The following is an 11,709-nucleotide window of genomic DNA, read 5'->3' on the forward strand; positions in this document are numbered from 1 at the left end:
ATTCTAAATAATCTTTAGTTTTTTTTTTGGTTTGGTTATAAGGAAAAACGAAAGGATTCATTGAATCATTGGTTCCCGGCAGCAAGACAAGAGTAACGACCTTTGAGCCACTGTCTTGGAATTTTAATGCCTGTTCTTGACTCCCTCAGAAGCATTTAAACGAGCGACTCACCTGCGACCACGCCATAAATTATTGCCTGCGTACGTCTTCCTTCATCTTCCTATCACGGTTGACCTTTGCGTCGGAAGTGCCTTCATGGCCACCGTGCTCGTACGTCACTGCCGCAGAATTCTATTGAGCTCAATTACTGCCTGTCCCATGGTCGACGAAGTCTTGACCAACAAATGGCCTTCACATGGCCAACGCTCCTCCCTTTTGACTTTGCTGCCTCCCTTGTGCTTTCCGTGTCGAAGCAGCCATGGCGAACGCCGGTAGCTTCGGCCGAGGTCTCGTTCGTCGCTCTCCTTCGTGCATGGGTTGACATAGCCATGCACACCCAACACGTAAAACTTGAGTGAATCACAACCACCCTACCTACTACCTATTGGTCTAAGCAAGTAGGAGAAGGTTTTTAATTGGATGACCATAAATTAGAATTTGACCAATAAACTTAAACCTTAAGAAATGATATCTATCTTAAAAAAATTGATAAAATCATATTTAGGGTAATTTTTGAAAGAAAAAAATCTCTTTTTTGATTTTTTTTTCAAGAAATGCTCACATTTTTAGAATTCCTAAACAACTTCATTTTTTATCTAATACATGAAAGACCTTCGATTATCTATTTATTTATTAACCGCTCGAATTGATCTAATTACAACGTTTTTATACTGTGTTACAGTGTTTTCAGCAATACCAAAAAAAATATTATAATGTAGTACAAAAAAATTATAACATAATGTTTCTATACCATGTTATGGTATTTTTCTAATATTACTTAAAATAAATTATTATACTATTTTTTTTTGCTACATTATAGTGGTTTCCTAGTACTATCGAAAACACTATAACGTGATGTAACCATATTATAAATATAATATTTTTATAAAATTCATACAAAATAATGTGTTATGATATTTTATATAATGCTTACATTATTTCTATGGTATTGTTGAAAACACCGTAACATAGTGTAAAAATATTGCAATTAGAACGGTTCACCCTATTAACCGATTTATAGGAAAAGAGAGTGAGAAAGAGTATTCTAAACATTAGGCAAAAAATAAAGAACATTGTTTGAAAATTCTAAATTTATGAGATGCTTCTCGGGAAAAATATAAAAAAGATAACTCTTTGAGAATTTATCCTTATACTTACCATTTATATACTAATTTAAAATACTGAAAGAAAAAAAAACTTGAAAATCGGATGATATATATATCACAAAAAAAAAATATATATATATATATATATATATATATATATATATATATATATATATATATATATATATATATATATATATCACCACAAGATAGTTAGAAGTTACGGACTAGTATACCCCTTAATTTTGACATGTCCACACTATTAGAAAAATAGTCCATTTGACTATGGGAACAACCTGTAAATTGCTTGTACAAAGACAATATGACTCTGCATATATACTAAACATAAAGACAAAGGGATCAACATTTATGGACAATTGTAATGACCATATGATAGATGGATGAAATCATGCATCTGCACTGTTCTAAACAGTGTGTTTTGCTCAACATGAGGCATTTAGGCAACACCTGTTGTGGTTGCATACTCATTCACCAATCTTTGATGGTAGGTATTAACCATATTAATTACTAGGAAAATTAGGGTTCCCTGTTATTTGATTGCTCTATTTAGGAATAACTAATGTAGGCATAAATGCTATTCATGTCATGAGATTGAGTTGGCACCCTACCCTTGGTGTTATTGCATGAATCCACAATAATGAAACTGACAATACAATAATTATGTGTACTCACAAGGTTAGGTAAATACATGTATCATACAAACTATCTACAATGTAACAGTGGGACATAAAATATACTTTTATCATGAAATGCATATTTATGAAAAATAAAACTTGCTATAAACTTGGCATTTTTTTAGTATTATAATGTGTCAATGAATGGAGGTGACACTAATTATTCTCTGCGTTGACCATTCTCACAATGATCAAGCTTGAACAGTGTCACAATGCTTTAAAAACAGTTCTAATTATTATTGCCTTTGTTCTCCATGATTTTATACTTCTATCAATGCAATCACATAGGAGAAATAGAGACACATTTAAGAGATCATAATTGACAACTTATTGAAACTAGAACTATTTAACATAATTGTGGAGTCATTGCTCAAGACAACAAATAATAAATTCAGGCAGGAAAATATTTATATGCCTGGGATAATAATGAGATGGACATTTATTTATCAGCAATGCTTCACTAAATGTTGTTATTTTGTTGTTCTAATCCACAAAGAAAGCATGTCATTTAATAGCTAGAAAACCCTAAAAAATGAGAGAGCAAGACCTCATCCATGGAGTTAATTAGGCATCAATAATAAAATCAACTAATTCTTACTTATGAATTGGTGATTTGATTTAATGTTGAGATGATCAAATAATTAATAAGCACTTGACACGCCACCATAAATGGTTCAATTAACAAAAGCCCATGCAATGATCTCATAGATTACTATTTCTTAATTAGCATATAAAATCAAGTAATTAATAGTCGATGATTTTTTTTCTCTACCCTCTACATAGTAGCAATAATAGTGACAATGATAATAATAATGTATGCGGTTGTTCATTAAGATTATTGAAGAAGTTAAATCTTTTTCCCTCAAATTTTCTTGTACAAATAATAATAATAATAATAATAATAAAACCAAAGAAAGAAAAATCAACAATCATGAATACATGGATATTTAATTTCTAATCGATAAGTATGTCAATAATATGGCAAGTAAGAGAATAAATGCAACCAACCCAATCAACGCTTAGAATGGCATCCTCTCAATGAGCTTGCAAAGAATTTTTATCCAACTAATATTTATCGAAAATACAGATAATAGTTATAATCATTATTATTGGGAGGGGATGTAGAAATACGAGAATGCAGCCCACGCAAAGCAACGCGCGGTGGGTTCAGTTAATCTCACCGGATGCTCCGCCACACCGTGAGTCGCACCTGAACCTGAACTCGAAGCTGGTCACCGCATCAGTCAATTCCCCCCTCCCCCTACTTCCTAAAGTAGCGCGGCCTGGCCGTTTCAACCGTAGGATCTCGATCGAACGGACGCCGCTCGCCTGATCCTGTGATGCACCGTCGTTGTTAAGACCGAGGCCGGGGGCGATACCGTCATTTCGGCTCTCCCCGGTGAGCTTATAGACCCCATGCGTTGCATTCGTCCCCTCTAATCCCCACCTCCTCGCTCTCCCCCCCTGTTCTTCTTCTCCTTGTTCAAAGTCGCCGTCGGTCACTTTCCGGGCTCCTGGATTCGATCCGTTTCTTACCCTGTGAAAGAGTGAGGTAATTACCATGGAAAGGAGTCTGCTTTTTCCCCCTCTTTTACTGCTGTCTTGCAAGTCGCAGGGGTCGTTTTTGACTGCAGGGCGCTGCTGCCGTCTGCGACATAGTCAAAACCTTTTTTATTGATCTGCCATGGTGCAGAACGTGGTCGCTCTGCCGCTCGCTCTCTCTCACTCTCTCTCTCTCTCTCGTTCTCGCTTGGGGTTAGCGAGAGTGTGTAAAGGGCCTTCTCTTCTGTTTTAATCTCGGTGTCGGCTTTGGACCTTTCCTTTTGGTTTCATCTTTTACGAGGGATGTGAGAGAGAGGGAGAGAGGGAGTTGTGGGGGTCAAATGAACAGCGATCGGTTGTCGTTTTTGTTTATCTGTGAGGCCGAAGAGTCCACAATTCCGGTTTTCATGTTTGAGGTCTCCCTCTCCGCTGCTGGCATCTCTGAGGCGCTTCCGGGTTTGCTCCCCTGCTTGTCTTTCTTCTGCCCCAAAGGGTGGTGCAGTGGAGAGCCAAAGATCGGATTCTTCGCTCTTTTTCACGTTAAAAATTGGATCTTGTGGTTGGGATTGGGACTGCTGCGAGTGAGTTAGGGTTCTGATCCAGGCTGTAGATAGGAGGAGCCGGGGAAGAGGGGGAGAGGAAGAGGTGACACAGCAGCACAAGTCTTGTCTTCTTTCTCCTTCTTTACCAGGAAAGAGGGAGAGGGAGTTGGAGGAGGCATTGGTTTGCAGTAAAGCCTGCGGTTTTCGCCTTCTCTGATCTCTCTCCATTTCTGCCTCTTTCCTTAATTCTGTACAGTATATTCTCTGTATCCATCTTTTCCCTTTCTTTCACTGTACTCAATATTGATGCATCATTAAAACCGATTAAATTCCTCAGAAAAATTCTGATTCTGGGCAAGCGAAAGCAAAAGATCCGATCCCAGACAAGTGCAAGTCGGCGAGGAAAGAAAATATTATGAGAGCACAAGCTAGCACGGAGGACCAAGTCTGGAGGGAGAAGAACCAAGAAAAGGAAGGATATTTGATGAGCTTTGGGGGGTTATCAGACGGCAGATCAGGAGGCGCTCTAGCTTACGGCAACGCGGCCATGACCGCCGGAGAGTTATCTCCGCCGCAGCTCATCTCCCAGAGGCTCCCAAACTCCGCCTTCATTTCTCCCCGCCTCTCCCTCGGCCTGGTAAACGAGACCGAACCTCGGACCATGTTTCCTTCCCTTCGATTCATTCATGACGCTTTCTCTTTTTTGGCTTTTTGGGCCAGCAATCGAACGTGGATGGACAGATAGACATGAGCAGGATGGCAGGCGTCGGCGGTGGCAGTGACGTGGGTTCGGCCAAGAGGAGCAAGGACGATGAGAATGAGAGCAGATCGGAGAGCGACAACTTGGAAGCCATATCCGGTGACGACGTCGATCAGGAGAATCCTCGCAAGAAAAAGAGACACCACCGCCATACTCCGCAACAGATCCAGGAACTCGAAGCGTAAGACCGATCCTTGAATCCATTGGCAATCTGTGGCCTTTTCTTCTTCCTGATCGCCTGTTCCATGCTGTAGTCTGTTCAAGGATTGCCCCCACCCGGATGAGAAGCAAAGGCTGGAACTGAGCAGGAGGCTATGCTTGGAGAGCAGACAAGTCAAGTTCTGGTTCCAGAATCGACGCACCCAAATGAAGGTAGGAACGATACGAGACACACAAATCCTCTCTTTGTTGCTTGGATTGTGGTTCCCTTTAGAACTTTTGCTCGTTGATGGATTACAGACGCAAATCGAGCGCTTCGAGAACACGAAGCTCCGGCAAGAAAACGACAAGATGAGGGCGGCGAACATGGCGATTCGAGAAGCAACGCAGAGCGCGGCTTGCAAGAACTGCGGAGGTCCGGTCATGCTCGGCAATGTCTCGGTGGAACGGCTGCAACTTAGACTGGAGAACGCTCGGTTAAAGGAAGAGCTCGACCGGCTGTGCGCAATCGCCAAGAAGTTTCTGGGGAAGTCCGTCTCCTCTTTGGCCGGCCACATCTCTCCGACCATGCCGAGCTCGGTTTTGGAGATTGGAGTCGGGAACAATATCTTCGCGGGGTTCAACTCCGTCGTCGCTCCGACTTTTTCCGCTTTGCCCGACTATTTGCCGGGGTTCAGCAGCAACCCACTGGATGCTGTCGCTCCGACCATGGGCAAGAACATGGAGGCGCTGCTGGGGAGCGACAGGAGCATGCTCTTGGAGCTTGCATTGGCTGCAATGGAAGAGCTAATGAGCATGGCGCAGATGGAGGAGCCACTTTGGCTTCCGAGCTCACAAGGTGGTCCCAAGGCACTGAACTACGAGCAGTACCGCCGGACGTTTCGCCCCATCGCCGGGATATCGCCGGTTGGGTCTGTGTCAGAGGCCTCGAGGGAGACGAGGATAGTGTCCATTGACAGCGTCGCCCTCGTCGAGACCCTAATGGATGCGGTAAGTTATGATATGTTAATCCTACTTCTCTGATGGTGGATGGATAGCTTCAGCTTCGTGACATGTCTTCTTTTCCGTAACGCAGAGTCGTTGGGTTCATATGTTCCCAAGTATCGTGGCCAAGGCCACCACCACGGAGTTGATATCCAGCGGCGTGAGTGGAACAAGAGATGGCGCCCTCCAACTCGTGAGCCAATCGTTGCACCGTGTACTGTGTTGCCTTCACAAATACCATGGGTTTCTTTCTGACACCGAGCTTTGCGAATGGTTCAGATGCAGGCGGAGCTTCACGTCCTCTCCCCGCTGGTGGCAGTGCGCGAGGTGAGCTTTCTCAGGTTCTGCAAGCAGCACGCGGAGGGCGTTTGGGCCGTGGTCGATGTCGCCGTTGACGGCATCAGAGCAGATCTCTCTTCTGCTAACTGCAGGAGGCTGCCGTCTGGTTGCCTGGTGCAAGACATGCCGGATGGCTACTCCAAGGTCCTCCTCTCCCTGTCTTTAGCCGAGCAAAATCTTTCTTATTCGATCACAAGAAAAATCTCATTTAGATCTTCCTCCTACTACCTCGGGACTTGAGTCTTGATCAACATTTTTGTCTGTGTGTTGTTATCCCTTTTATCCAATTTCTTTAATGCCATCCCCACTGCACAACATCGTCTCCTTCTTAGTTGCCCTTTACGTACCTGTGGTGGTATGAATGCTTCGTGTTCATGTCCTGCACAAATAATAAATGAGAAATATGAAAGAAGTAGATGTATTAAGATGAAGTACTAACGATTAGACCAAATGGCGGTATCATTGTTTGATTGAATTGGCAGGTCACCTGGGTGGAGCACGCGGAGTACGACGAAGGCCAAGTGCATCATCTGTATCGCCCGCTGCTCCGCTCCGGCCAGGCGTTCGGCGCCGGACGCTGGGTGGCCACCCTACAGCGCCAGTGCGAGTGCCTTGCCACCCTCGTGTCCTCCACCGCCGTGGCCCGCGACGAGACTGGTAAGGAGCCAGCCGCTTGATCTCTGAAGCATCGTGAACAGCATCGTTTGACTGATTCTTACGATATTGTGATCTCGACAGCATCGATAACGGCGAGCGGGCAGAGGAGCATGTTGAAGCTGGCGCGTCGGATGACCAACGCCTTCTGCGCCGGGGTCTGCGCGTCGCCCGCGCATGGGTGGAGCAAGCTGGCGTCGGAGACCATCGGGGAGGACGTGCGGGTGATGTCGAGGATGAGCGTGAACGTACCGGGTGAGCCGGCGGGGTTGGTGCTCAGCGTGGCCACATCGGTGTGGATCCCCGCGCCGCCCAAGCGGCTGTTCGACTTCCTATGCGAGACCAGATTCCGCAGCAAGTGGGACATACTCTCCAACGGCGGGCCGATGTGCGAGATGGCGCACATCGCCAAAGGCCAGGAAGCAGCCAACCGCGTCTCCCTCATATGGGCCACTGTAAGCGAACCCTGCCTCTCTCTCTCTCCCTCCCTCCCCGCCCCCCCTCTTTAACCCTCATCGGCCACGGTGTGCTGCACGAACATAACTTGTGATCCCGGTGACGCGCAGGCCACGAACGCCAGCCAAACCAGCATGATGCTACTGCAGGAGACCTACACCGACGCTTCCGGCGCAATGCTGGTGTACGCACCGGTGGACATCCCAGCCATGCACCTAGTAATGAACGGCGGCGACTCCGCCCACGTCGCCCTCCTCCCTTCCGGTTTCGCCATCGTCCCCGATGGCGCCGGCTACCGAGGAGAGCTCACCGAAGAGCACCACAGCGACGGCGCCGCCACCGCCGGCTCCGGTTCGCTGCTGACCATCGGGTTCCAGATTCTGGTGAACGGCCAGCCGACGGAAAAGCTTACGGCGGAGACGGTGGACACCGTCAACGGCCTCATCTCATGCACGGTTCAAAAGATCAAGGCTGCAGTCCACAGCGAGATCTGAGTGAAGCCGGCCGTATACAAGTCGGAAAGGGAAAGGTCAAATAAATAGAGACCGAGTCAAGAACGAACCGCGGGTGTGACCGAGTCATCACGTAGTTTTAGGTTCGTCTTCTTCAACACAGAGCGATGGTGGTTGTGTGGTTCGGGCATTGACTCCCTCTCCAAACCAAACCAAAGCAAACCCAGAATTTACTTGTGTGCCTTTACTGTTCTTTTTCCTCCATGTCATACAAAAGGAAACGTCTCAAGAATCTATAGCTTCCGATACAAATAGGCCAAACCGCGCGTTGTCTTGTTGTTTATATATATATCTATATTCTGTTGTCCTTGAGTGGTTTGTGTTGCCTATGGGTTAGCTAATAACATCTATAAGACGATCAGATCCATCCTCCGTTCTTCTTCTTCCTCATGAGTAATCCAAAGCTCGATGAGAAGTACACTTTGGCTTGTTGTTCTTGTAGTTCTGGGGTTAATAGCTCGGCTGTAGAAGTTGGCCCCCCTGCCGCTCCTCCCTGCCACGCATTGAAGGTGAGCTGCTCGCTGCTCACGGCCAGCGAAGCGCATTAATGCCGCGGCCTGCAACGCTGCTCGTATTTAATGCGATTCACTCTGCTGGCCTGCGCGGGTGAATTGTTCGCTTCTACCGCATGGCCGTGCAACTGTGCGGAACTGTAACATGTAGTCCTCAGATCATCAGAAGACTGCACAAACACATGTGGAGCTTATGCAGCACATGTGGAGTCAGATGAGTTCCCTGAGTTCCCTGCTGCACGAAACATACAACCGTGTAGCGTCTGCGGCATTTAGTCAGATAAGAGACGTGCACAAACTGCTGAACCGCAAGCAGCGCAATGACTGCCACTCTGCATAGTTTTTGTAGTCGGATAAGTAGCAAGCTGGCTACAGAGCACTGCGACGCTGTTATGTTAGTAAGCATTTTAGGTAGGTTGTGTTGGATCATGTCACAAAAAGGTTTATATTAGGAGAGCCTGGGATAGAACAGAGTAGGGCTCAGAGCACTGAATGCAGAGGACATACCGATGGGAGACGATCGCGACATTTCAAGCTCGTCGTCGCGTCTCGACGTCATAGCGTGCTGCCATTGCTGCATGTCATGGCCACTGCTACAAGCCCACCGACGCTGCGTATCACAATTGCTATGCGTCGACGGTGCAGAACGTCGCCGTCACCGCACGACGTTGCCCATCGCCACTACGCATGGGTCCGTAGTGTGGCAATAGGCCACAAAGGGTCTATCTTGTCGAGTGATGATGTGGCACCACATAGGCTGACATTATTACTGATGTGGTCGCAGACAAGCTTGTCCCGTCGGTCTGACTTCCAAAAAGGGCGTACCGTCGCCGACAGCGACTCGTGGCTTAGAAAAGGAAAACCTTTGTTCTCGCGCAGTCATGAACTCTTGGAAATAAGAAGTTCATCGTCTACAGCAGTTGAGTACGATAAACCCTTGAAGTTAAAAGATACGATAGACCATTTCATGAGGTGAGGCGTGGGCAGTTCAAAACCCATGCAACAAAAGCAACTCATGAAGCATTGTTTAAATGGGTAAAGCACACGAGACAAATAAAAATGTTTTCATGATTGGAGGAACAACGTGACCGATATTTACAGAGACCAACAGTTGTCAACAGGCAAAATGCTTAAAGCACACACTACGATGGGAAGGTTAACTTATGTACAAGAATAGATGAGGCTATCTATCTATCAATCTATCCAAAGATCCAGGATCACGCAGAACCACATTATTCAACACACCATCGATTTACACCTTTACACCACGACAATCTTTGTATTGTCAATGGAGAACTTCCCTTCTTTAACCTTGTTCGCCACATCAGGAGCTCTTACATACTTCCATCCCAAGTTCTCATCGCATCCACGGCAGAAGACATCGGCAACCTTAGACAGTCCTCCTCTCAGTCGCCGCCAGCCTTGCTCTGGCCCCAAATATATGTTCTTGGCACGATAAAACAGAATCGCAGGCCCATAATGCTCCTGAGCAAAATTTAATGAAGCGTGGAACAGAGGTCACATCGCTAATTCATCAAATGTGAGAAATAGATTGGTCTCCTAAAGGGATTACTTGGAACAAAATATACTAAAGTTGATTATCATGATCTTCAAATGTCACCAAATCTCACAAACACTATTTCATGGTTACACCAACTCGTATTGATGCAAACAATTTCCCTAAATTCCATGACCAATGAGACTAACACACCAGTGTTCTTCTTGTAACCTACCGTGCAGGAATGACTGAAAGAAATTAAGATGCAACGAGGAAAACAGAAACTTGAGCTAATATCATGTGCCCATCTGTTCGTGTCACCAAAGCAGCTATTCCGAATCATTACTATTTAGTCCGATTAGCAAAAGAGTAATAAGGGCTTCACCTGTATTTCTGCTAGGATGTCATCGGAACGCGAGACATGGGTTCGGCACTTGCCGCAGCTGTAAACTCGACGGGGGTTCGGAACGCGAGTCAGGGCTTCTTCTGTCCCTAACGCTCCCAGTCGAGCGACGTCATTGGAAGAATCTAAACTCATCAAGAGGGGTGGGGGGGTTAAAGAACACCAAAGCAATCCCCCCAAACAACAAAGAACATCAAATCATACCCCAAAAAAATCGCGAAAATATTAAATCCCTCGATTAATACAAAACCTCTAACGTACAATTAAACTTCTCAATCTCTGTAGAACCAACAAGAAAAAAAATAAAACAAACCTGTATCTTTCGCCGCCATCGCCTCCTCGTCTGAAAGATTGTAGCCAGCAAAGAAGAAGAATATATCGATCTTGCGTTGAAATAATAATGAAAAAACGTCAGGAAAAACAAAAGAAGAAGAGTGAGGAGAGTCGGGATTTGGATATGTTTTCACCTGGAAATCGATGGGTCGAAGGATTTGTTGCCGTGAGAATGGCGGTGAAAGGCGCAGTTGATGGTTCTCTCGCAACCTCTCCTCCGTCTATTTATGCAGTCGATTGTCTTGGTGACTGCGCCTTACCGCGCAGCGTCCGGTGAGATCGGGCAAAGAAGGACGCATTCCTGCTCGGCTTTATCTGGTTAAGGTAAACCGACTACCACTATTTGAAGTGGCACTTCTGGGAATGAATTATATTTAGTTTCAATGTTATTTGGGAATGATGCAAAGCGTCATCTTTTTCTCACGTAACCAACCGAGCATAAAACTTAAAACTAATTGTGGGCTAAACCAGTCCGAATCAGTCAACAAGTGTCGGTCCAACTTTGATTAGTCGTGGGCAAGCATGACCCAATACAATCTTGTCCAGCCGAGTGAGATCGGAACCTACCATTTACCATGACGTGTATCCACTTGTGCTGTGATCAACAACTCAAATGTAGAAAATGTATATTTGTGCATGTCTCACCCGATGTTGCACAAAGCAACTATGTTGCGTGTGGCGTGCCCATCTACATACAATAACATTTGAAGTATCCAAAGTAATCTTTTATCGATACATTTGTTTAATTTTTTTAGAAAAATATTTGTTTGAGAAAAAATTAGTGACGTGTGAGTTAACTTCACATGATTCAGATCTATATACTTAGGAAGGATGAGATGATTGTTGAGATACCTCTAGAGCATTTCACTTATGCCGCTTGAGGAAAGAATCTCGTAAAATATTTGTCGAGGAAACAATCGATAATCACCCCTTTTGACTAATGTCCATGTTCGCAAACCAAAAGGGTTGACTTTATCTCCTTTATGCCTACTAAGCAACCACATGTATTATAATATATCGAGCTGTCATTAGTTGAGAATATATTTTCTGTTGT

General features: G+C 45.2%; 2 protein-coding genes across 6 annotated transcripts; one reads left to right on the forward strand and one right to left on the reverse strand.

The window, feature by feature from the left end:
• Positions 1-3,410: 3,410 nt before the first annotated feature.
• Positions 3,411-8,221, forward strand: LOC135583227 (homeobox-leucine zipper protein ROC5-like). Of its 5 annotated transcripts, none has more exons than XM_065099033.1 (10): positions 3,411-3,513; positions 4,383-4,682; positions 4,766-4,986; positions 5,060-5,177; positions 5,265-5,954; positions 6,040-6,141; positions 6,228-6,431; positions 6,770-6,944; positions 7,026-7,396; positions 7,508-8,221. In XM_065099033.1, the coding sequence occupies exons 2-10, from the start codon at positions 4,461-4,463 to the stop codon at positions 7,889-7,891; spliced, it is 2,487 nt and encodes an 828-aa protein (XP_064955105.1). In that variant the 5' UTR covers positions 3,411-3,513; positions 4,383-4,460; the 3' UTR covers positions 7,892-8,221. The 5 variants fall into 5 exon arrangements, with proteins under 5 accessions (XP_064955105.1, XP_064955102.1, XP_064955104.1 ...); XM_065099030.1 differs by lacking the exon at positions 3,411-3,513 and adding an exon at positions 3,788-4,300; XM_065099032.1 differs by lacking the exon at positions 3,411-3,513 and adding an exon at positions 3,788-4,295.
• Positions 8,222-9,483: 1,262 nt separating this feature from the next.
• On the reverse strand, positions 9,484-10,977 carry LOC108952356 (protein yippee-like At4g27745). Its single transcript, XM_018823439.2, has 4 exons — positions 10,790-10,977; positions 10,636-10,705; positions 10,305-10,447; positions 9,484-9,906 (listed from the first exon to the last, which is right to left on the reverse strand). The coding sequence occupies exons 2-4, from the start codon at positions 10,652-10,654 to the stop codon at positions 9,682-9,684; spliced, it is 387 nt and encodes a 128-aa protein (XP_018678984.2). The 5' UTR covers positions 10,655-10,705; positions 10,790-10,977; the 3' UTR covers positions 9,484-9,681.
• Between the last annotated feature and the right edge of the window lie 732 nt (positions 10,978-11,709).

Source organism: Musa acuminata, chromosome BXJ2-3, assembly GCF_036884655.1.
Source record: "Musa acuminata AAA Group cultivar baxijiao chromosome BXJ2-3, Cavendish_Baxijiao_AAA, whole genome shotgun sequence".
Classification (NCBI taxonomy): domain Eukaryota; kingdom Viridiplantae; phylum Streptophyta; class Magnoliopsida; order Zingiberales; family Musaceae; genus Musa; species Musa acuminata.